The 26788-nt window shown below is 37.6% G+C and overlaps 2 protein-coding genes across 8 annotated transcripts in view; both read left to right on the plus strand.

Moving 5' to 3' along the window:
* psmb3 (proteasome 20S subunit beta 3) overlaps nucleotides 1–26788 on the plus strand; it is a 213178-nt gene that overhangs the window by 128076 nt on the left and 58314 nt on the right. The gene's annotated exons all lie outside the window — the stretch shown is intronic.
* agap1 (ArfGAP with GTPase domain, ankyrin repeat and PH domain 1) overlaps nucleotides 1–26788 on the plus strand; it is a 200656-nt gene that overhangs the window by 93416 nt on the left and 80452 nt on the right. For 5 of the 7 annotated variants that reach the window (XM_022675333.2, XM_007258467.3, XM_049479886.1 and 2 more), the window contains exons 3-7: nucleotides 180–267; nucleotides 5441–5455; nucleotides 11102–11187; nucleotides 12696–12837; nucleotides 14080–14214. In XM_022675333.2, coding sequence (XP_022531054.1) covers nucleotides 180–267; nucleotides 5441–5455; nucleotides 11102–11187; nucleotides 12696–12837; nucleotides 14080–14214 — 466 coding nt within the window. The remainder of the gene's footprint in view (nucleotides 1–179; nucleotides 268–5440; nucleotides 5456–11101; nucleotides 11188–12695; nucleotides 12838–14079; nucleotides 14215–26788) is intronic. The other 2 variants (XM_007258472.4, XM_007258468.3) reach the window with 1 other exon arrangement.

The following is a 26788-nucleotide window of genomic DNA, read 5'->3' on the forward strand; positions in this document are numbered from 1 at the left end:
CATGTTCTCCTTCTCCACCAGTCTTACACACTGCTTTTGGATAACTTTATGCTGCTTTACTCCTGGTGCAACAATTCAAGCAGTTCAGTTTGGTGGTTTGATGGCTTGTGATCATCCATCTTCCTCTTGATTTTTTACAGAACTGTGTAACTAAAATTTTCTGTGTGTATGGTTTTTAGGGTATTGTTGGGAACTTGGCCAGTGGGAAGTCAGCTCTGGTGCACAGGTATCTGACGGGGACGTATGTACAGGAGGAGAGTCCGGAAGGTAAGAATTTGCTGAGTGTCTATAAGTTTTTTGCTGTTAGATTTAATGATTTTATGAGGTAATTTGTTATTTTAACAACCCCTAAACACTTTTTTAAGTACTTTTTTGGGCCAAGTTTCACTTTTGCAAGCTGTGTTTTAGTGCAGCGTGTCTTCAGTGTTAAAGTGGGGCAGTATGTGTTATTGTTCGTGTATAAATGAGGTCAGCAGCCCATGTAAGCTTTACTGTCCTCCTAAGGCACAGTGCCTAAAGTCAGTCCCCCCCCCCCCCCACCACACGATCTTCACCATACCCACCCCCCTCCCCCCCGTCAGGCCGTAGTGCCGAGTTACAGGCGGCTGCTGCCATATTCTCCATGCATAATTGAGAATGTGGCCGGAATACAGCCAGAAAACGTCAACAATATGTTCTCATCCCGAGGCTGGATCTGCTTTCAGCACGGCCCACGGTTAGCTTTTTATTTTTAGCTTCTAAAGCCGGGGATTCTGCTTATCATCAGAGCCTCTGCTACATTCTGCTGCTCCCCATCACCGCCAAGAACTGCTGACTCCGCCAAGAACAGGCGTTTTATCTGACCTGTAAAAAAACGAGCACATCTGCCTCATAAAGATGATTCAGAAAAATAAATGTATGTATGTATCATGTTCTGAAATCGTGCTCATTTTTAGTCAGAATGTATTTAGTCAGTGCAGGCAGCTGTTTTCTGTGGCTGGATAGAAATGATAGAAATATAATATTTTCTTCCTTTTAAAGAAATAATGAAGAATGCTGAATGGAAAGAGAACACTGAATTTGATAAATAAGGTTTTGATTGGACAATTGATTAAAAATTGGAAACTATTACCATATTTTTCAGACTATAAGTTGAAGCGGATTTTAAGGTACATTAAGTGACACAATTATGCATGCTGGGGAGGAGACACCTCAGTAAACAAAACTGTAATTCTTAAATAAAAAAAAATCTTTTAAAGTTAAACGAGTGCTGAATTTTAATCTACACAGATTTCTCTCCTAAAAAAATAAATGTTTATTTGGGAGAGTAAAGCACTTAGATTAGCTTAGATTTCCAATATTATATGTCTAAGGGTGAGTTTTCAGTAAAGTTTCTCCAGCACTAAGGCTGGGTGCAGCAGCATTAGCATTAGCATTCACTGCTAACCGCACCGCACCACAGCGCTAGCGTAGCTTGTTTTAATACTGCAAACACTCAAACTATAGTCCGTTATACTCGCCGCTGAAAGAGCTAGTACTGCGGTTAGCGGCTAATGCTAATGCTGCTGCACCCAGCCTTAGTGCTGGAGAAACTCCACTGAAAATTCTCCCTTTAAGCGCTGTACTTCAGCAGAGTGGCTTTACTGCTCCTTAATACCTGACTGGTAGAATTCATACATAAGAAGCACCGGATTATAAGGAGCTCTGATGATTTTTGGGAAAATTTAATTATTTTAAGTGCATCTTATTGTCCTAAAAATACGGTAACTTTAATTAGAAAATGTTGGGCCATGAGGGTAAATGCAAAGTTTATGCAGACAGAAATAAACCAAGATATTTCAACTTGTTAATATACAGTATTAGTTTAATGATATTATGCAGTGTATAGTCATATAATATATCCAGACCCACTCTGTATCCCAGTCTGAAACTTATACTGGTGTCTGAAAGTATTAACAGTTTCAGACTGGGCTTCGCTGAGTTAGCGGTGCGTTGGTGAGAGCGGTGAGAGCAGGGCTGGTGATTCGGCGGCGGCCGCTGGCCTTCAGCAGGCGGCTCTCTCTTCCTCTCAGAGCTATAAAGCTTCAGCCGCCGCATACCTGCGGTCTGCAGGGAAATCACCCAGAAAAAAAGCCAACGCCAATTGTGTGTTTGCTGCTGTGGATTATAGAGGCCTGTGCCAAGAGCAACACAGCGCGACATCAGAGGAGACTGGAGCCGAGAGCCTTATTATTTTTATTTTTATTTATTTTAGTTTATTCCAACACTGGATCAGCAGCTGGAGATCTCTGATCTCTGATATCTTATTATAGGTGTAAAAATGTCTAAATGACTCAATGACCCTCCTATTATCTTTGGGATCAATTTTACCCCATTCAGTGTTCTGAAAGTCTTTAAAAAAATATTTATTGTCTTTTCATAATTTAATGAAGACAATATCAATATTTGACACATATTTGTGTGATGATAATGTTGAGATCACTATGACATTCAGTTTTATACTATTTTTCTGAATGCCCCTTTACTTCAGGCCCTGATTTAACAAAACATTACTTATAATACTTATATAATACTAATAAAACACTTATTTTAATGCCACAACAGCTGATTTTGAAATAAACATAAAGTAACTGGTGAGTAAACTTTGCTAATGTGTAATGATCTGTAATTATAATAAATTTCTGGAGGTTTAAATTCCTGGGATCATACTGACCCCGAGAATAAAGGGTGTTCGTAAACTTGATGATAACAGGAGGGTTAAGTTTCTGCCTTTGTTAAAAGTCATGAAAAGTCATGAAAAGTTATGAAAAGTCACGAAAAGTCATGAAAAGTCATGAAAAGTCATGAAAAAAGTCATGAAAAGTTATGAAAAGTCACGAAAGGTTATGAAAAGTCATGAAAAGTCATGAAAAGTCATGAAAAGTTATGAAAAGTCACGAAAAGTCATGAAAAGTTATGAAAAGTCATGAAAAAAGTCATGAAAAAAGTCATGAAAAAAGTCATGAAAAAAGTCATGAAAAAAAGTCATGAAAAGTCATGAAAAGTTATGAAAAATCACGAAAGGTTATGAAAAGTCATGAAAAGTCATGAAAAGTCATGAAAAGTCATGAAAAGTCACGAAAGGTTATGAAAAGTTATAAAAAGTCATGAAAAGTCATGAAAAAAAGTTACGAAAAGTTATGAAAAAAGTTATAAAAAGTCATGAAAAAAGTCACAAAAAGTCATAAAAAGTCATAAAATGTTATGAAAAGGAGTCATGGAAAGTCATAAAAAAGTCACAAAAAGTCATGAAAACTTATGAAAAGTTATGTCAGTTATGTCAGTTATGAAAAGGTATGAAAAGAGTATTAAAAAGTCATGAAAAAAGTCATAAAAAGTCATAAAAAGTCACAAAAAGTCATAAAACGTTATGAAAAGGAGTCATGGAAAGTCATAAAAAAGTCACAAAAAGTCACAAAAAGTCACAAAAAGTCACAAAAAGTTATGTCAGTTATGAAAGTTATGAAAGTTATGAAAGTTATGTCACAGTCTTGCTTTGTCTTTAAAATCCAAACTAGAAGTAGTAAAGTTCTGTGTCGTTTTGGCTTCTCTGTAACGTGACCCAATCTGAGAAATGTTTTCCTCTTTTTTTCTCCCGTCGGTTTTGCTGTTTGGGGTTTAAAAATAGTCCTTTAAGCTAGCTTCGCTAGAGTAACCCCAAACCCCAAAACCCAAAACCCCAAAACCGCTCAGCAGCGGCGCTCCAGAATTCTCCCGGAGCTTTTCTTCTCAGCGGCGCTGGGCCTCCTCCGCTCTGAGCCCTCGCCCTCCTCCTGTTATTACAGCACACAGCGCATGAATGACTGCATTCTCATTCAGATATTATCACAAGCGTAAGGAAGGGTGTGTGTGCGCATGCACGTGTGTGTGTGTGTGTGTGTGTGCGCTCTTCATTTCTCTCCCACGATGAGGCTGAAGCTCCCAGTCTGAGCTACTCAGCGTTTACACCACATTTACACAGTGCTGTAGAACCAGAGAGTCTGAGCTCTGCACTGAAGCTCTACCCTGCTGCCTCGTCTCGTCTCGTCTCGTCTCACTTCGCTTCAGTGGTGTGAAAACGTGTTTCTATCAGGCAGAATCACACCCTTCAACTAGAAATGTGGCAGTGATTTCCTCCCGAGCACAGCCAGACTCACTGCAGTTAGTAAAGAGCAGAGCTGAGAACTGTGGAGAATTCAGAAGAATCGGAAGTTGAGGAGGAGGGGTAGTTCAAGATTTAGGATCTTCACTTCCCCTTTCTCATCACTTCTCTCCCGTTATCGCTCCTTATCTCCGCTTTCCCTTTTATTTCTCTTCTCCCTCTACACTGCTCTTCTTTTACTTCTCTTCATTTTTCTGCTTTTCTCTGTTTGCCCCTGTTTTTTTCTTTTCTTTACTTTTTGCTGTTTGCTCTCCTTTTGCTCTTCCTTTCTCTGCTCCTCTCTCATTGCTCTTCTTTTTTTTGCTCTTCTCTCATTGCTCTTCTTTTCTCTGCACTTCTCCTTTTGCTCTTCTCTCTTTGTTCTCCTCTGCTCTTCCCTCTTTACTATTCTTTGCTTTTCTTTGCTCTTCTCTCTTTGCTCTTCTCTCTTTGCTCTTTCTTTCTCTGCTCTTTCTTTCTCTGCTCTTCTTTCTCTGCTTTTCTCTCTTTGATATTCTTTGCTTTGCTTTTCTCTGCTCTTCTCTTGTTGCTATTCTTTCCTCTTCTTTACTTTGCTTTTGCTCTTCTTTTCTCCTGTCCTCCTCTCATCTCTTTTCTTCTTTTTGTTTTCATGTCTGATTTAATTATCCTCTTGTTTCTTCTTTTTCTCACTTTGCTCTTCTTTTCTCTACTCCTCTTCTTATTTCTGTTCTCCTGTTGCTTTTTTTCTCATCTCTTCATCTCTCTTTAATTGTTGTTTTTCTCTTATCCTCTCACTTTTTTTCTTCTGAACTTTTTCCTGCTTTTTCTTTAATTATTTTCTTCTTTCTTGTCATCAGTTCTCCTCTCTTCTCTCCTCTCTCTCCTCCCCTCCCCCTCTCTCAGTGTGTGTTATAGAGGAGTGTGTGAGTATAGGATGATAACTGCAGACTGTCAGCGCTGTGGATCAGGAGGATGGATGTGTCCTGAGGGCATGTTGTGTTTATATATTTATATATTTATGTATATATTTAGGGTTTAACTGGGGCAGAATCGTGTGTTTGATTTGAGTTTTTCTCCTCCGTTCAGACGCTCCTCACCTACAGCGCCTCACAAACAACACTGTGCTTATTACGCTCTCTTAACTTTCTTATGTATATTTTAGGTCTTTGTTTTGTTTTCTCTCTCTCTCCCTCTCTCTCTCTCTTTCTCTCTCTCTGTGCTGGGTTTGATTATGCATGTTTTTGACTGGCCTGCTTCTTGATTTGTTGCCTCTTTTTGTTTTTATTTCTCTCCTCTTTCCTTGGCTGCACTGTTAACTAGCTGACGTGGACGCAGGTAACTACTTTGTTTCTCTTGCTTCTTTCCTTCATCCTCTCATCCTTTCATTTTCTCCATCACTTTTCTATTAAGGGGATGCTGTTTTTTTTTCACAGGGAGTGAGCTGGGGTTGGTGTGTAGCCTCCTTCACGTGGCTTGGCTTGATTTGGTTATTTTTATGTGGCATAACCTCAGATTTCTTTCTGTGTTTGTATATATTACAATATACTATATTTGTATTGATTTCCACTGCTGGCCAGTCAGTGGTCAATCTCACTCACAAGATTGCACCTCACAACATATACGTAAAAGATGTGGGTGTTCCCATGCCACAAGCCAATCCTTTGGCTATGTATTACTCTACAGCCTCAGTCCACATGCTTCTTTCACTTTCAGTGTTAATTCTTTATTTCTCAGCTTGTCAGAAAATGCGTGCAACAAAAGCGTGTACTTTAGTAGTGGCTTAAAGAGCAACACTGCCTCTACTGACTCAGGAGTTCAGGAGCAAGACATACATTTTGACATAACAATGCTTTATCTCGAAAAAAGTGCAACTTATAAAATATATGAAGATGATTAAAGGTATTTATTTTAAATTTAGGCTCATTTATTATTGTTTTACTCATCAAAAAGATGGAAAATCAAATACAGAACTGAAAGGAATTAATCAAACTCAAATTAGTGATTTAAAGTAAATGGCATTATATGATTAAAATCATTACTTTATCATTGTTGATTGTTGCATATAGGCTCTATCTGCGTCTAATAGCTTTAAATTACATTTAAAGTTTTCTCATATATGTATATAGATGTAGTTATGTGCTTAAGAAGAAGACTGATGATCATACTCCAGATGTAACGTGTATTATTGTTAAGTACTGCTCCTCTACTGAGAGAATAAATAACCCATTAAAGCTCTTTTCCTGAATAAGTTTCTCCTTCCAGCTACAGAGATCTGTCCATTCCACCAGTTCAGACACAGAGGCTCTTTCTGCCCGGCCTTAAACAGATCCAGCCACAGTAAAGGAAGTGGCATGCCGTCCCCCCGTCCCCTCATCTCCCCCGTCCCCTCGTCCCCCCGCCATCTCTCTGTCCGTCACAGTAGCTCTGCTGTTTATCATCCTCCATTCCACCACTTCATCCTCCCATAGCTGGTACAGTCAGAGCGCCGGTGCTGATGCTGTATGTCCTCACCCTGTCCTCACCATGTCCTCACCGTGTCCTCATCGTGTCCTCATCATGTCCTTATCATGTCCTCACCGTGTCCTCACCGTGATGAGTGTGTGATATATACCGTACTCTGATGAGTGATGTACAGGAGTGTGTGCTGAATCTGCAGTTTCACTGTGTGGAGAAGCTAAACAGAGTCTAATTATATGTAGAGGGTGTGTTTTCCTGCATACTCTCTCGCTCTCTCTCTCTCTCTCTCTCTCTCTCTCTCTCTCGGGCTTGCCTTCTTGCTCTCTCACTCTTGTTCTCTCTCTTGCTCTTGCTCTCACACTCTCACTCTCCTTATCTCCTGCACTCTCGCATTTGCTCTCATTCTTGCCGTTACTTTCTTGCGCACTCGCTCTTGCTCTGTTTCTCACTTTCTCACATTCTTTCTCTCTCACTCTGCGGTGCTCTCGCTCTCATTTTCTCTCTCTCTCTCTCGTTCTCCCTCTTTGTCTTGCTCTTGTTCTCTCACTATCATTCTCTCTCTTGCTCTCACTTTCTCGCCTTTTTTCCTCCCTCCTTCTCGTGCTCTCGCTCTCACTCTCTCATGCTCATGCTCATGCTCTCGCTCTTTCTCTCTCTATCGCTCTTGTTCTCTCTCTTACTTGCTCTTGCTTTCTCTCTCATTCTCTTATTCTCTCTCTTTCATGCTCTCGCTTTTTGTCTCGCTCTTGTTCTTGCTCCTGGTCTGTCACGCTCTTCCCTTCTGTCTCGCCCTCTCGCTCTCGTTTTGTCTCTCTCGCGCGTGCTCTCACTCTTGCTGTATCCTGTTGTCTCTCTTCCTCTCTTGCTCTTTCATGCTCTCGCTGTCTCTCTCCTTCTTGAGCTCTGTTTCTTGCTCTTGCGTTCTCTCTCATTCTCCTGTAGTGAAGGGGAAGGGTTGCACCCAAAAACAAGGGTTAAAGGTACAAAAGTTTGGGCCTATCGCTTTCTCTCTTTCTTTCTCTCTCTCTCTCTCTCTCCCTCTCTCTCTCTCTCTCTCTCTCTCCCTCTCTCCCTCTCTCCCTCTCTCTCTCTCTCTCTCTCTCTCTCTCTCTCTCTCTGTGCAGTACTGTAGTGTTGTTATAAATAACTGTGGCTGAGTTTTCTGCCTTTTTGCTCCTGGCTCTCCCAACCCGACTCCGCTTCCTCTTCCATCACGGTACAAAACGGCCAACCGTGTCATTACAGAGCCACACACACACACACACACACACACACACACCCTGTCCACACAGTCGAGCCTTCACTGTACTGAAAGATTCACAGCTAGTCCTGTTTTTCTCAGCTGTCAGGAGTCAGGAGGCAGCGCGTCTTCATAAGAGAGAGGAATAGAATCGCTCTCCGGCTGGATAAAGACCCTCAGTCAGAGAGAACACACACACAGTACACACAACACACACACACACACACACACACACACAGAGATAACGCTCGCTCAGCTCTATCACACACACACTTAGACTTTTATTGTGTCTGAGAGAGCCGGGGTGTTCCTCTCAGAAAGCCAGTCTGACCCAAACAGCACTTCAATACCAACAAATATTACCAAATAAATACATTTCCTGTTCCAGAACTGCAGAAAAAATCCTTTTTTTATTCAATAAATCAGACGTTAACTTGTTTAAACCATTTAATAGACATAATACTTTACAGCATTTGAACTTAAGCTTCCACACGTCTAAGAACACAATTTTATGGATAATCGAAATAAGGCGCACTGTCAGTTTTTAAGTGAACCTTATAGTGCAAAAAATACTGTAATCATCCAATAATATTGGATTGAAAATATCACAGTATTTATTGATATTGAATAGCCTTAAACACCATTCTGAAGAAATCTGAGTGCATTCATTTCTCTACATTGAACGAATTTCACACCAAACCATTCTCAACCGATGAATTATTTAAAAAAAAATCAATGCCCCTTTTATTCTCCCACAATTGCTTGTGCAAACGTCCTTCCTCAGATCTCTTCAGGGATTAGATTTTTCCTTCTAAAGCTTCCCTCGATCTGTTATCCATCTTAAGAGTCAAAAGGTTGAGCAGCCTGAAGGGCAGGAGGGAAAGTCGGAGGTCAGTATGGTTCCCGATTGGTTCCTCTGAGTCCTGAACGTCCTGAATGTCCTGACCTTAAGCCACAGCAAGACCTTCCTCTCTCTTTTTTCTTACAGAAGGTCGTCTAGTTTTTACCCAATCTGATGACCCTTTGACTGTTACCCACCTACCACACACACACACACACACACACACACACACACACACACAAATGCCCAAAACGAATCTCCTCCACCAGTCTTACACACTGCTTTTGGATAACTTTATGCTGCTTTACTCCTGGTGCAAAAATTCAAGCAGTTCAGTTTGGTGGTTTGATGGTTTGTGATCATCCATCTTCCTCTTGAGGTTTTTAGTTTGGTAAAATCAAAGAAACTCATCAATTTTAAGTGCTCTACACTACATTTTTTTAGGTTTAGTAAATAGAAATGGTACAAAATCCAGGGATAAAGGAAAATAAATTGAACTACTGAACAATAGTAGTGTTTAAAACAATTGACATTTGATTCAAATATGTGTAGTGTAGTTTGAATAAAAGCTGTAATTGACATTAATTAGCCAAAAAAAAAGTAAAGCTGTGAGTCCAGGTGGAAATGTTGTAAATGCTTATGGTGGATGTTATCAGCCCCTAAAAATTAAAATACAAAAAAAACATCTTATTCTTCATAAAAATTTTATCATGTTCCTGATAACAAATAGTAAGCACAAAAATGCAGCATGCAAGTGATTATTGCACCGCGGGAGGGTTTCTTTATCAATATATTGGATCTGTAATGTTTAAATATTGAGTGAAAAGCCGTGTAAAATCTTTACAGTGCTGTGTGTGATGTGCTGACGTACGTAAGATTAGGATTTATTGTTCTGACTTTAACACGCCCACCTCTGTGAGTCCAGAGGCTAAATTTATTTATGTTTATATACTTTATGTATCCTGTTATGCAGACAGAAGGCAGAAGGATCTGGTCCTGCTTTAATTCCCTGTGGAAAATAAAAATCTCCTTAAATAAAACGGTACCACTTTAAAATAAGACTACCTTTATAAAGGGTTTATAAATTGTTTAGTTTATTAATGGTTAATAACTAGGTTGTAAATGCCTTAAAAATCATTAATATTCAGTTATAACACATACGTAGAAATGTACGTAGGCCTGTTGTTTGCCAAATAGTGAACCCACAGCAACATAACATAATTATTAATGATTTTTAAGGCATTTACAACCTAATTAGTAACCATTAATAAACTAATTGTAAACCATTTATAAACCCTTTATAAAGGTAGTCTTATTTTAAAGTGGTACCAATAAAACTGATGCTACTGTTACTTACATACATTTTAATTTTAGGTAAAACTATAAAATTAAACTATAAATTTAAACTGTAAAAGAGGTGACCTATAAAGAGGTGACGTATACATACATGCAATGCTTGCAGTTGTGTAGAGAATATGTGGTGCATGCTTTTAGAGTAAACATGGTAAATTTAACAAGTATGCATACCACCAGGAAACCGTACAAGGTGTATTTATATGTATATATTCTATAAATACAAATATGTATTTTCTTACTTAACCCTTTCAGACCTGACTTAAGTTCCAGTTATGGAAACATAAAATAAAGACTGTTTTCTGTCTGTAATGCGCACAATATTCTTAATATTACTATATTAATAATAAATATAAATATATATATATATTTTTTTTAATATATTTTTTAAATATATTTTTAAAAAATCCAATTAACAATTTTCTTTATTCCTAAACATGATAAAAAGTGTTCTGAATCACAAAACAAGAGTAATAATAAGTGCTAATCATCTTATCTTCAAACATACTTTTGAATTTGCATTCTTTTGAACTTAACCCCTTTAAACAGATGTACATCTATTTTTGAAATTGTTTTTTTTTTGTTCCTTTTTTAAGAATTGTAAGATTATTTTTTTTAAACACTTCTGTTCCTCTTAGTTCATATTTGCTGTCTTTAATTTTTTAAAGAGCTTCTGGATATAGCTAGGAAGTTAATGGTCCAACGGGAAAAATAACTATTATTTATAGATGTTTTTATTCCTTAAAATATGAGGAGTGTGTGTGTATATATATCCTTATAAATCTTACATTTCTACTGATTTTTTTGTATAGTTGGTCTGTTTACTGTGTAATTCTGTTGTTTTATGATTTTATACTGTATGATCTGGATTGCAGTCATGGTTTTAAGTTTGTTTGATTGATTTTTTTAAGGATTAATATGGTAAAACATGGTTTGGTTTGTGTTAAACGGTGATGAACACATCCTCCTCCTCCTCCTCCATCTTCATCTCACTCTGTACTCCACCCGTCTCCATTCACTCTAACTGTAGTTTTTCTCAGTATCTGGACTCTGTTTTGGGGATTAATGGTCTGATCTGATTTGTTTGTAGGCGGACGCTTTAAGAAGGAGATTGTGGTGGACGGACAGAGTTACCTCCTCCTTATCAGGGATGAAGGGGGCCCTCCGGAGGCGCAGGTAGGTATTACACACAGCACAGGTGCTGAGATGTTTCCTCTTGATTTAATTATTCTTATTCTACGCAATAATACATCAAGCAGAGAAGAGCATGAGTTGTAGAAATATGTTTTAGACTTAGAATTTTGTAGTTTTTGTGTGAGTTTCACCAGGCAACAAAAAATAACTCTAGTTCGACAAATGGGAACACTGTAATAGTTTTTTTTTTTTTAAATATATACATTTATTTTAGTTTTTTTCCAATTTCTCCCAATTTATCTGACCAATTGTCCCACCCAATCAGCTGCTACTCAGCTGTAAATCCCCCCTCTATCACTAGTGATGCTCCAACACCAGGAGGGTTAAGAAGACCAGCACATGCCTCCTCCAATACATGTGAAGTCAGACTCCGCCTCTTAATTCATTGTTTTTGAAATGCTTGTATTTCCCTGAATTGTCGTAATTATAGTGTAGTGTGGTTTAGGTCGGACAGACTGTGGTCTTTTTTCCTTTTCAAATTAGAATATCATAATCAATAAGTCAGAGAACAACTGCCTCTTTTAGGGAATGAGGGAATGCAAGTAACACGTTACGCCCAAAATTAACCACACCCATAGGAATTAGTACAAGCCTTTTGCGTGTTTCAATCCGCACAAAGTGTACTTTTCCTGTTGTTACGATAGCAAAGACACACTGACACGCCCTAAATCAAGCTGTGCGGGACCCTTAGTGTAATTTCAGTAAATGATTCATTAAAATCAGGGCAATGCAGCCTGTGAATTCTAACTAAATGATTTAAACTAGAATATATGTAATTGTATTATTGTTCTGTATGAACACAGTAGAGGATGCTGTACCCTGCCGTGCTGTAGTTCTGTCTCTGTTATCAGTTCACACGGGGTCGGTGACATTTATTTACACAAATAAGATTTTCAGAGTTTCTCTGCCAATAAACCCCGGAAATCCCACAACCCCCTGCTGCAGCTCCCTCAGCAATCATAACACTCAAACACTGAGTTAAACATCAGCTCTCTTTTATTTAAACTGGAATTCAAAACTCTCTTTCTCTCTCTCTCTCCCTCTCTCTCTTTTCGCTTTCTCTCCATTTCTTTTTCTCTCTTTACCTCTCACTCTCTGCCTCCCTCTCTCTGTATCTCTCTCTCTGCCCCTCTTCTTCTCTCTATCTCTTTTTCTCTGTATCTCTCTGCCTTTCTTTTTCTCTCTATCTCTCTTTTTCTCTGTATCTCTCTCTCTCTGCCCCTCTTCTTCTCTCTATCTCTTTTTCTCTGTATCTCTCTGCCTTTCTTTTTCTCTCTATCTCTCTTTTTCTCTGTATCTCTCTCTCTCTGCCCCTCTTCTTCTCTCTATCTCTCTTTTTCTCTGTATCTCTATCTGCCTCTCTTTTTCTCTCTCTCTCTATTTTTCTCTGTATCTCTCTGCTTTTCTTTTTCTCTCCATCTCTTGTTCTCTGTATCTCTTGTTCTCTGTATCTCTCTCTCTCTCTCTCTCTCTCTCTCTCTCTCTCTCAGTTTGCGCTGTGGGTGGATGCGGTGATCTTCGTCTTCAGTCTGGAGGATGAGATCAGTTTTCAGACGGTGTATCACTACTTCAGCCGCATGGCCAACTACCGCAACACTGCCGACGTGCCCCTGGTGCTTGTGGGAACTCAGGGTGAGTTTAGACCCAAAGCATGCTGGGAAAGGAGTATTTCCCCCAACATCTTCAACACATCTCGTAGGGGTGCAACACTTTATTAAAATTCCTGTGGAGGGGTGATGGGCTCGCTCTCTGTGTGTCAAGGAATGTAAACACTCCAGATAAGGGACAAAACAACGCCCATCCTCACTGTACTTCAGATCATTATACATTTAATCATATTCAACCTGGCAACCCAGGTTACAGAGGCAGTACAGGAATGTGAAACAAAAGAAAGTAAATAATAATAATAAATAAAGGAATAATGTACAAATAATAAACAGCCTTATTGCAAATGCTAATATAAGAGGAGCTGATAAAATGGAGAGTGAGTGTAGAAACCAGAAGGTGGTCATAATAGTCTGGCATGTTTTTTTTATTTTACACACAGTGCAGTGATTCTCCTTCCTCTGTGCTGTAATTTTCTGTAATATTTGATACGGTAGCTCCACCTACAGGATAAATGAGAGTACTGCAGTATATCAACAAGCTGCATTATATACAGACAGTCACAGTTTAACACTGAGCTGTTTATTTGTACATGTTTAGCGTAGAGTTAACTGTTTTAATCGACTTTTTTGTTCGATTATTTGTATTTTTGTGAGCACAAAAGGTTTAGGCCAGAAAAGGAGCTTTAAATATGTCATTTTCACATGTGTCTAAAACATTTATATGGTGGTGAAAATACAAATTTGACATCCTGTTGTTCTATAAAATGTTTTGGATAAAATAAAATGCTAATTAAGTATTTACATCTTATAAAATGTGAGTTCATAGATTTTCTTTTTAGGTTCTGTCTCTCACATTGGAATTGTGTGTGTATATATATATATATATATATATATATATATATATATATAATAAAAATTAAAGACATTTTCATTCTTTGTTGGTGGAAAAAAAAAGAAAATAGTCAGGGTATCTACAGTATACATTTATCTGATATGATATCAGTGCATTAATCAATTCATATTAAACCAATTTGACTAATCTAGTTAATCTATGCTAATTTGGTTCACATCTGGGCATTTCCCACTTATATATAGTGAGAATATAGTGAGACATTTTTGTTGTTTTCTGTTGGTGAACACTAGAGGGAGCCATATGTAAACATTTCTCTCAACATTTGTGTAAATATGTTTTATTAGAGGTTTCTCTCTAAAACATTATGCTGAACTTTGCTGATTTTTGTGTTTTTAATCATTTTTGGTTCTGCAGATGCTATCAGTGCAGCTAACCCTCGCGTCATCGACGACGCCCGAGCGCGAAAGCTCTCCAACGACCTGAAGAGATGCACGTACTACGAGACCTGCGCCACGTACGGCCTCAACGTAGAGCGAGTATTTCAGGACGGTAAGCTGACGGGTTTATATTAATGTTAAAAGGTCTTTATGGCCTGTGTGTAATGGCTTATTACTTTCTGGAAGATAAATTTAAATTACTGAACATTTATCTAAAATCAATTTTTTTTTGCTTTATAAATCATCGGTTGTTCGGATCACCTATTTTTATTGAATACAGCTCTGGAAAAAAATGAGATACCACTTAAAAATTATGAGTTTGTTTGATTTTACCAAATATAATAATCAAGAGGAAGATGGATGATCACAAGCCATCAAACCACCAAACTGAACTGCTTGTTTAAAGTTTTTGCACCAGGAGTAAAGCAGCATAAGGTTATCCAAAAGCAGTGTGTAAGACTGGTGGAGGAGAACATGATGCCAAGATGCATGAAAAAAAAACTGTGATTAAAAACCAACCAGGATTATTCCACCAAATATTGATTATTTCTGAACTCTTAAAACTTTATGAATATGAACTTGTTGTTTTTTCTTTGCATTATTTGAGGTCTGAAAGCTCTGCATCTGCATTTTTGTTATTTCAGTCATTTCTCATTTTCTGTAAATAAATGCTCTAAATGAGAATATTTTTATTTGTAATTTGGGAGAAATGTTGTCTGTTGTTTATAGAATAAAACAATACATATACATATAAATAGCATTTGTTTTTGCCAGAGCTGTATATATAAACCCTAATAAAGTGGAGAAATTAGTGGTTTTAGCTGCTAAAACAAATATAAACAGTAATTTAACAAACAAGTACTGAACTAAAGCAGTCCAATTCACACGCTGATTCAGTTCTGAGACGCCACAAGGAGCTGATCTGAGTGCAGCAGCAAAAATGAGCCATTTAATGTGTAATTAAGACCTGATTAAGACCCGATCTGTCCTGAATGTCCTGCAGAAAATGTCTCTTTGCTCTCGGTCTCTGTGCTTCTCTACACTAATCAGCGCATTACGAGACGGAGAAGAGCCATCAGCAGCTCTCTGAACTGGAGGACTGAAGTCTTAACCAATCAGAAAGCACCTGATTTTTTTGTAAATCTGAGAGGAAAATCTGCTGAGTGTATATCAGCGAGCTCTGTTTATAAACTCTGTTTAAATCTTTCTGGGAGTTGTTGTGTAACTTTGCAGAACAAACAGGTTATATAATCGAGGGAATTATTTACGTAACACTCCAAAACCACAGTTTAACACAGTTTTTTTTTCATGCATCTTGGCATCATGTTCTTCTCCTCCACCAGTCTTACACACTGCTTTTGGATAACTTTATGCTGCTTTACTCCTGGAGTGAACAAAAATTCAAGCAGTTCAGTTTGGTGGTTTGTGATCATCCATCTTCCTCTTGATTATATTCCAGAGGTTTTCAATTTGGTAAAATCAAAGAAACTCATCATTTTTATTCTTTTTTTTATATATGTATACCAATACATATGATTTTATTAAGCAACAAAATATACATATGCTGAGGTAAATCCATTTTTCTTTAAATAAGCAATTGAAAAGTCTCAAATGAGTGAAGTAAGATTCAAATCCAGCAAAAATCTCAGTTTTTATGGATTAAATATAAACACAAGAATTAGAATAACTTATATCTGGCTTTTTGTGCTTATTTAGAGTCAAATGACTTAAAATAAGGTGAATTGTCTTATTAAGACTGATTTAGAACGTACATTTTATTCCTAAAATAAGTAAAATATTCTCACACTTAAATATTTTTTTCATTTATTTGCTCTATTAATCTTATTAGACCACAAATAATGCAAAGAAAACAATATTCAATGTTCATACTCATAACGATTTAAGAGTTCAGAAATAATCAATATTTGGTGGAATAACCTATTTGTGGTTTTTAATCCCAGTTTTTTTTTTTTTCATGCATCTTGGCATCATGTTCTCCTCCTCCACCAGTCTTACACACTGCTTTTGGATAACTTTATGCTGCTTTACTCCTGGTGCAGAAATTCAAGCAGTTCAGTTTGGTGGTTTGATGGTTTGTGATCATCCATCTTCCTCTTGATTATATTCCAGAGGTTTTCAATTTGGTAAAATCAAAGAAACGCATCATTTTTAAGTGCTCTCTTGTTTTTTTATTTTTTCTAGAGCTGTATTTATGGATATTATGGAAAATGGAGCTCCCCTGACTGTCGTTCTGCAGCCGTGCACTATAGATACTGTACTCTCTGTGCACTAGGGGGCACTAAATGTTAACACATTTTAATAAATGTTCCTAGAACTGCTCCAGTTCTCCAGTGGTCTCAATACCTCCTTTCAGAGATTTTAACTCTATCTTTTATACATCATTTCAGATTCAGTCCTAATCCAGTTGATTAGAGACTTTTGATGACATTCATTATTTATTATACCAGTCACAAGTTTGGACACACCTTAGATAGTAAATTTAATATTGAATATTTTAAAGCTCTACAGCACATGTGTCAAACACAAGGCCCGCGGGCCAGATGTGGCCCGCCACGTCCTTTTATGTGGCCCGCGAGACCTTGTAAGATCTTAGTGTCTATAATAAATAGGTCAGGAGCGTTCTTTGACCAAAAACTACATTTCCCACAATGCTTGTCGATTGTATTACCCGCAAAGTTACGGCTTACTGCCACTACACGGCAGTGTAGTCATTGATGTGGAAACCCTGCCGGAGGGAAGGTGTAACTTCGCGGGTGGAATTGAGACATATAAATGTTTATCCCATAATGTCCAGAAAAAGAAAAGTTGATGCAGACGGACGGCTGTGCTTCAAGGCGAAAGACCGGTATGCCTTTTGTGTTACGAAGAGTGTTACTGACCAAAATAAACGCTTTTTAGGAGAGATATAAGTTATGTGTAAATATTTATAAGACAATACCTGACAAAATCAGTTTTAATGACATTAATAAACATCACTGTGACAGCGCTAGTCGCAGTTTCACCTCAGCAAAGGACGAGGACGTGAATCACTTATCTAACCAGCCTTTACTGATTTCTGCCCCAATAACCCTTTCAATAACCTCCAATAAACTCCGTAGTTATAAAAAAAAATATGAGGTTAGCAGCGCGCTAACTGACCTGTTTTTAATGTAATTCGAGCAGTGATTCCGTGACGCTGCTCTAAACTGCTGCTGTTAGCTGCTTGGGCTGAAAGATGAACTGTAGAGAGCTGTATTATCCGGTTAGTGGGGTTAAAAATCTTTATTTCATACACAGAAGAACTTAAACATTTTAAAAACGCTCCAGACTGGCTCAGCTGAGCTCTGTAGCCCGTGGCTGGCCTGTAGCTCTGACTTAGTTAGTTAGACTGCGGGCTTGTGCTGCTGCTGCTGCTGCTGCAGCTCCGACTAGTGGTTGGATGAGGAACTGCTAATGTTCTTCACAGCTCACAATTTTTGATTTTATATTTATTAAGCCTTATTTCAGTATCAAACGTTTTGATCAAAGTTAATATAACTTGATGTCATTTCTATTCACTTGAATAGTTTGGTTCTTGATTGATGGAGTTTTTGGATTTCATGACATGACAAATTAAAAGGATTTATGTTAATAGAGCAACAAGCAAACATTTTTTCCATGCAACTGTAATATTTGATTGAATAAATAATATATTGAGAGTTATTTAACATTAAGGAGTAATTACATTCATTTTATATTACATTTGGTTACATTTTATTACATTTATAAGTTACATCCGGCCCTCAGAGGACAGCCAATATGCCAATGTGGCCCTCGGCCAAAATTAGTTTGACACCCCTGCTCTACAGGAACACATGCTGATTGTTTTTTTTTTATTAATTAACCAGAATATGTTAGAATTAATAAGTAAAGAAAAAAAATAATGATGAAACTGGCTCTCATCAGGACCAGCCCATGAAAGGATGCAAGAGCGAGAGTTCCCTCTGTTGTACAGGATACGTTTATAAGAGTTTCCAGCTTCAGAAACCGCTAAAAGTTAACAGCTCCTAAGATAAAAGCAGCTAAATTCTTTACTTAAAAACACTTTTAAGTAACTGCATGATTTCTTGTGCGCTCCTTCAAAAACTGAACTCTATTCAGATTTATTATTATATGTTAAAACATCACATATGCTGCCTGATTCTGGATTTTATATTTTGTGTATTATTAAATTATAAATGCTGCAGTATCAGTGTTATAGTGTATGCTGTATTATTTATATAGAGAGTTATAACGATGTGTGACGGACAGCATTTAGCCTCCAGATCTTCGTCTTCAGGGAAATTATTTGGATCAAAACCCATTTAGAGCTTTTCTCCTGTTCCACCCAGCCCTACAGGCCCTCTGCTGCTCACCCGGGGCTCAGAGTTCTGTACTGAGACTGAGGAAATGTTTTTAAACCTTTTTTAACAAGTGTCAGTTCAGTGATGGAGCTTAATATTTACTGTAAGAGTGGAGAGAATGTGTTTATTGGGGAGAATAAGGCAAGAAATAAAGGAGAAATTCTGGTTAATGTTGTACAATGGATAGAAATTATGCAATAAATTATATAATTGGCATTTTAACATGATTAGATGCCCCTGACATGATGAAGACTAATATAGTGAAGAAATTTCATTCTAATTTTGACACTTTTTGCACATTTCCACCAACAGAAATTGGTTCTGGAACCTTAAAGTTTCCATCTGGATCCAAATTAGGTGGTTATAGTTGGTTCTTCAGTCACTAAAACTGGTTTAAAAGTAGACTGGTTTACTTTAAAGTTTCTTATAAGCCAGTTCCAGAAACTATCTGATCCTAAAATACGTGACTATTTAATATATTGCTCACTGTTTTTTTGTATAAATTAATAAAACAAAACAAAAAACGGTAAACAGTGTTATGTTTTGCGTGCTGTTTTGTTCTATACCTGGCAAACCTGAGTGTGGAAATGGGACTGGAGGAATAAATAATGATTGATGTTGATTGGCAAATTAGAAGACTACATCTCACATAGATTTCTGTGACGCATAGTTCAATTCTAGTACTGTCCTAAGCTCTGCTGTCAAGAGCTAATCTAATACTGAATGCTTATTTGTTATAGTAATATGTTAATAGTGATTTCGCAGCTCACCTGGACCTCTCACGCCATTTAAGGATATTTGATTGGTTGCATGGCAGATGTATCCAGGCTTTCTGGGCAGCGTTTAGTCCTCTGCCCAGGAGGGACATTTTTTAATTTATATGAATAACTGAAGCAAAACTGAATTATTGCGTGCTGTTTTGTTTTATACCTGGCAAACCTGAGTGTGGAAATGGGACTGGAGCTAATCTAATTCCTAATGCTTATTTGTTATAGTAATATGTTAACAGTGATTTCGCAGCTCACCTGGACCTCTCATGCCATTTAAGGATTTACGGATGTTTGAAGGCGGATAAATATTGTGCATCTCTAAGACGTTAGTGCATTAGTGCATTAGTGTTTGTGTACGGGAGAGTGATTGGTTGCACGGCAGATGTATCCAGACTTTCTGAGCAGCAAAGTAAAGCCCTCGGCCCAGGAGGGAGATTTACACTCTAAACGCTCAGCCATTATCCCCTTAATTATTACACTGTTGGCTGCAGCCAAGTCTGCTGTAATTTAGCCCTGTGTGTGTGTGTGTGTGTGTGTGTGTGTGTGTGTGTATTAAAGTGTGTGTGTGTGTGTGTGTGTGAGATGTCTGTGCGATGGCCAAGCTCATCAGCAGCGCTAAATGAGAAGAAGAAAAGGCTAAATTTCTTATCATTACCGACGCTGTCTCCTTGCATTTCTCATCCCATCATCCTCAATTAATCACGCATTCTAATTATCCACTGTAGTGGAATTCATTGATGAGTACCAAAATGATTATTTTAATGTTTTGTGTCGCAACGGCATCTTGATTTTGCCTTTTCTTTTTTTTTTAATGCCCAGAGGTGTGTGTGTATGTCTCTCTGTGTGTGTGTGTGTGTGTGTGTGTCTTTATGTGTGTGTGGTTGTCCATGCGCACCCACACACTCGATTCCGTTTGCCTGACTTAAGCTTATTCTTGCATCAAAGCAGCGCAGTGGCCATAATTACTGCGCTCATGACCTTAATTTCCCGATGAAGCCGTGGTCCGTTTCTCCTCCACAGGCCGAGGCTCTTGTTTTAGGATTCTGTGTGTATCACAATAGTCGTGTTCACCGGAAAATAATTGGCGATGAGCTCCGCCGTGACCTCATCCCTCGTTAGACGAGCCTTTAGTCTGTTTGTTTCTCTAAAACTCGTCCTGCGGCGCTTACGCTTTATTTATTTTATTTATTTTATATTTTCATAGCTTATCACTGACAGTTTCCTCAGTTCTCAGGCAGTGATGATGATTGTCTGACGGGGATTCACCTGATCTGACAGTTTATTACATCACAGGGCCTAATAAACGAATTATTCAGTAAATAAAATAATATTTAATAATACATAAAAACAACAAAAACAAAGACAACTTCAAGTCTAGGGCCTAGTGAATCTGTTTTTGATTTTCTTTAAAAAAAAAAAGATATTCTATTTAATTACATGCTCTGTGATTAATTAATCTGTTTTAATCACATTAATCATCAAAGTATTTTAAGTAGTTCAGTTGGATTAGCTGAGTTGATGCAAATTAATGTTAAATAATTGACATAAAAGTAAAAGCTCCCTGTAATTAACATCAGTCAGTAACAGATGCTAATAAATTAATAAAATAATATTATTAAAGAATAAGTAAATACTCTACTGCATTTTTACGTTAATATCAGAAATAATTTTCTCTGATATATATATATATATATATATATATATATATATATATATATAAATATGTCAGCCCTGATTAAAATTATTAACAATAAGATGCACATGTTAACAAAATTAAATATATTTTACCTTAATTTTATTTAAAAAAATTGATGTTCTTTATTATTTTAGTATTCATCTTTTTATTTATTTTATCTGCCCTAGGCCTTTGATTATTACGCCATGTGTATTGGTGTATTAGAGTTTTAGTTTTACATTGTCTCATTCTTTGAATTCCATATTTATTCCATGATTTATATCTGAATTTGTTTTTTAGTCTTCAATTCTGTGATCCTGGGATTTACGAGGCAACTGCTATGGGGTTGCTGGAATATTCTTGGTGGCTGTTATGGTTGGAATAAGTGGTTGCTCGGTTTTGCATAGGTTCTTTTGCTCTGTGGTTGCTTTGGTGTTGCTAATGACTGCTGTGGAGATGCTCTGGTGTTGTTAGGGTATTGCAGGGTGCTTGCTAGGCAGTTGCCATGGCCTCTCAGGTGATCTTTGAGAGAGAGAGAGAGGGAGGGAGAGGGAGAGAGAGGGAGAGAGAGAGGGAGGGAGAGGGAGAGAGGGAGAGAGGGAGGGAGGGAGGGAGGGAGGGATGGATAGATACTTTACTGATCCCCGAGGGGAAATTCTACTATTTTAGTATTTGTGCAAGTTTTATTAGCATTTTATTAGTGTTAATATTATTGTTTTTTTTTTTTTGTTGTTGTTTTTTTTATTCACTCTGACCTGTGCTTTACTGCAGATGAGCCCTGTCTGTCCTTTTCCTCGTATAAACAGTAATTGTCCTCAGTCTTAAATTGTTGTAAATCAGACGGCGCGGTCCGTCAGCATTGCAGGGTCACAGAATGGCACTGCGTGAATAACAGGAGGGTTATAACTGTAGAAAATAATTGCCGGTGTAGTTACTGCATTAAATTTATATAACGCAGTGTTTAGAGACGGCTCAGATGAGTGTGTGTGTGTGTGTGCTCTATTATAAATGTGCAATTTGGGTAGTCTATTTGGATTTCTATGTGATTTTATGTGTATGTCTGTTCAGTCTGTGTGTGTGTGTCAAGTGTGTTTGTGTGTGATAAGTGTGTGTGTGTATGTGGAGTGTGTATTTTGAGTAGTCTGTGTGTGTCTGTTCATTGTGTGTGTGTGTACGTCTGCTGATTTTTATGTGATTTAATGTATGTCTGTTCAGAGTGTGTGTGTGTCTATTGAGTGTCTGTGTTTCTGAGTGTGTGTGTGTCTGTGGAGTGTGAGTGTGTGTGTGTGTGTGTAGAGCGTGTGTGTGTGTCTGTGGAGTGTGAGTGTGTGTGTGTGTGTCTTTTAGTAAAGGTGAGGGATCTTGACATCTCCCCAGCCTGTGTCCATCAGTGCACTAATTTAATTATCCTAATTACCCCCCCCTCGCCGCAGTGTCAGAGCAGAGGATGGAGAGCTTCGTTAGCACACGCTAACCACTAACGAGCTCCGCTCTGTCTGTCTGTCTCTCTGTCTGTCTCTCTCTCTTTCTCTCTCTGTATTTTGTGTTTTAATGTCTCTGGTTATTCTCCAGTGTCTCTGTCATATACTTTTATTGCTGTAATTAGTCGAGTTGTTGTGGTTGTTGTTTAATTGTCTCCGGCGGCTCTCGGTGCGAGACGTGATCGCTCACGGTGAGCAGTAGTGAACTTATAGTGCTGAGGAACCCTACAGACACAAAGACAGAGAGAGACGCAGGGATGCTGTTATTATTAATAGTATCATGGTTAGCTCCACACTATCATATTTTCATTCTGAAATTAGCTGTTTTTGGGGCTTAATTAGCCTTAATTCACCTTGTTTTACATTGTCTTTTTGTGTAAAGCAAACATATCCTTATACTTAAGACTGAGACAGATATTAAAAAATAAATAAGTGAAAATATATGAGATTTGTTTCATTTTTTAACTAGTCTAAGACATATCAGTAGATTTCTCATTTTACCATTTAAAATTATAATTTTACCTTGTACAAGAACATAAACTAACCTACCAATAGTTAGGAGATAACAGTATGTCAGTTTGTCATTAAGTGTTCACTTCACACTTTTGGACCACAACTTTTATACGCTGTGAGGTGTTAACTTGTGAGTGAGGCTGATCACTGGCCAACAGCATGCTTATAGCAAGCCAAGGAAATCAAAGGGAATCTCAGTGGATAAAGATTTGCTTCTGTCAGAAACCTGTAAAAAAATACCAGGAGGTTGTGTTGGGGTCATTGGGGTGTTTGTCATATCTAACAGAGACTCCTCCGGTGAAGAGGCTCTGTGGGGTGGTGTGTACTACTTGTTTATGTATGTGTATGAGAGTGTGTGTGTGTGTGAGAGTGTGTGTGTGTGTGTGTGTGTGTGTAGAGCAGGTCTGAGAGCTGGTGTAATTACTGAGTAGCAGTAAGTGAGGTAGCTCTCTGACCTTTGTATGGGATCCCTGGCGGGCGGCTCATCTGCCAGCCTGCCGCTCCCTCCGACTCATTAGTTAATATTTATAGCGCTCTGCTGCTAAACGGCCTGACAGCAGCCTAATAAACTCACCAGGGCGCTCCCCCTTTCCCCTTCTCTCTCTCTCTCTCTCTCTCTCTCTCTGTATCTCTCTCTTTCTCTTAGTATATCTCTCTTTCTGTATCTCTCTTTATCTCTCTCTATTTCTCTCTGTATCTCTCTTTATATCTCTGTATCTCTATTTATCTCTCTTTATTTCTCTCTATTTCTCTCTGTATCTCTCTTTATATCTCTGTGTCACTATTTATCTCTCTGTATCTCTCTCTCTATTTCTCTCTGTATCTCTCTCTTTCTCTTAGTATCTCTCTCTTTCTGTATCTCTCTTTATCTCTCTCTATTTCTCTCTGTATCTCTCTTTATATCTCTGTATCTCTATTTATCTCTCTTTATCTCTCTCTCTATTTTTCTCTGTATCTCTCTTTATATCTCTGTGTCACTATTTATCTCTCTGTATCTCTCTGTTTAACTCCCTGTATCTCTCTATCTCTCTATCATCTCTCTGTATCTCTTTCTCTCTTTTTCTTTGTATATCTTCCTGTGTCTCTCTTTATATCTCTGTATCTCTTTTTATCTCTTTATATCTCTGTATTTCTTTTTATCTCTCTGTATCTCTTTTTATCTCTCTGTATCTCTTTTTATCTCTATGTATCTCTGTTTATATCTCTGTATCTTTTTGTATCGTTCTTTATCTCTCTGTATCTCTCTGTACGCCTCTTTATCTCTCTGTATCTCTTTTTATATCTATCTCTCTCTGTTTCTCACTGTATCTCTCTCTCTCTTTCTGTATCTCTCTGTATTTCTGTTTCTCTGTCTCTTTTTATCTCCCTGTTTCTCTCTGTATCTCTCTTTATCTCTCGGTATCGCTCTTGATCTCTCTATCTCTCTCTATCTACCTCTTGTTTGACAGCAGGTAATAAATGATGTAGTGAGCAAAGTCACTTCTGACCCTTTAAACACAGAGCAGCCCAGAAACAGACCTTTTTTATCAGGCAGGATATCAAAATGTATGTAAATACAAAGCTAGCCTCAATCTCAGCCTGTTTCACACAGTAAATTGTTCTGCAGTGTGAGAGGTGGTGAGACGGACGTGAGCCCGCCTGCCTCTCTCTGCTCCTCAGTGTCGGAGGGATGAGCCATAAATCTGATCAGACGCTCGTCGTTCTCAGCAGGATAAATGGCTGCCGCTCACTGGGGAGCTGAGATTGATGGGTAAAGTTAAATTGCATTAGCTGTGTAGTTTAAATATTTAACACAGGCTTATCATAACTGTTCTTAACACTTAAAGTAAAATACAGCCGGGACGCTCGACCGGGATCTGCAGGAATATATATCTCCCAGCCGCCCATATTAGCCTGCTTCACTGTTCCCCCGTAACCTGCGGCTGTAAGGGGGACGCTACAGTGTTACTAACCTGTTTACTGATGCTGCTCGCCTAATATCAGTTGATAAGCTGTTCCATTATATTGGTGCATAAAAACTAAATATTATATATTATTGTCTACTTATCTTTAGGTACTTTAAGCAGGCCTGCAGTGTTTGATCGTAAGGAACGACTTGGAACGTATATAGACATTATAGACGGTCTGTAACATATGATGGTGCAATTCCATTTAATTCCTTAAAAACTAATAGCAGGTCTTTTACACTGGAAGCCAGTGTAATGATGCCAGAACTGGTGTAATGTGTTACTATTGCGTTTTGGACCAGTTGCAACTTATTAATCAGAGAATTACAGTAATCAATTCGTAAAAAAGCAAGTGTTTATGGCATCAAGTCCAAAGTATGGAGATGTGTTTTATTGAGATGCAGATTTCATTTTCCAGCAGCTCTTATATAATATTCTAGCTTTTTGAGATACAAATTTTTGGGTTTTCATTGGCTGTAAGCTTCATAATCATCAACGATAAAAGAACTAAATGCTTAAAATAGATCACTCTGTGTTTAATACATCTATATAATACATGAATTTTACATTTTGAACTGAATTACAGAAATAAAAAGTGAATTTTCACAGATATTGTAATTTTTTGATGCACTAGTATGTGACAGATATTGTGATCTTAAAGCAGGGAAACTGTTCTCTCAGTGCTTTGGTATAAATGGTGTTGTTTTGGAGTTTAGATAAACACAGATGTGTTGTGTTGGTGTAGCAGCAGCAGATTGGGTTCGGGGTGTGTGTGGGTGGGTGGGTGTGTGTGTGTGGGGGGGGTTAGTGAGGTGTCATGGCGGCTGCCCTTGGACAGAACTCTCTCACCTGAAGGTAAATGTTTATGGCCGAATCATCATTAAAGCTCAGGCCTTTAATAGATCCAATTAAAACAATGGCTTCATTTCCAGGGGAATGAGAGCCGGCCGTGTTTATTGGGAGAGGAGTAATTGAGTTCTGGAGGTGGAATATCTCTTAACTCCCTCCTGCCTGGATAAAAGGTTCTCAGACACTGCAGCATTTTCCCATCAAATATGAGTATATGTATTTCTGTACTGGCTGATAATCATACCTGCTTAGAATCAACAATCAGAAACATTAAAACAAACAGTAAAAGCACAGTTGTTGTAAAGTGGTGCAAGGCTACAGTTCTTTTGTTCATTTAAGTTTTGTTATGTTATATGAACATTTTTTGGAAACACTTCACATGAAAAGTCCGTTGTAGACTCAAGTAACTGAATGCTGAACTAAGTTAATTGTGTTTTAAATACATGTTTTAAATGTTTTAATCGATTTTCTATTGAGTGTAACCCTAAACCAAACTCCTAAAACAAACCTTAAACCAAACCTTAACCACAGCCTTTAACAGTTAAATTTTGTCCACAAAAAAAATCTCTGCATAGTTGAGTGTTAGGCCAGTCAATTTAAACCATTTGAATATTTTAAGTTTTAGTAGATAGATAGATAGATAGATAGATAGATAGATAGATAGATAGATAGATAGATAGATAGATAGATAGATAGATACTTAGATACTTAGATAGATACTTAGATACTTAGATAGATACTTAGATACTTAGATAGATAGATAGATAGATACTTAGATACTTAGATAGATACTTAGATACTTAGATAGATACTTAGATACTTAGATAGATAGATAGATAGATAGATAGATACTTAGATACTTAGATAGATACTTAGATAGATACTTAGATACTTAGATAGATAGATAGATAGATAGATAGATAGATAGATACTTAGATACTTAGATAGATACTTAGATACTTAGATAGATACTTAGATACTTAGATAGATAGATAGATAGATAGATAGATAGATACTTAGATACTTAGATAGATACTTAGATACTTAGATAGATACTTAGATACTTAGAT

This window comes from Astyanax mexicanus, chromosome 5 (assembly GCF_023375975.1).
Source record: "Astyanax mexicanus isolate ESR-SI-001 chromosome 5, AstMex3_surface, whole genome shotgun sequence".
NCBI lineage: Eukaryota > Metazoa > Chordata > Actinopteri > Characiformes > Acestrorhamphidae > Astyanax > Astyanax mexicanus.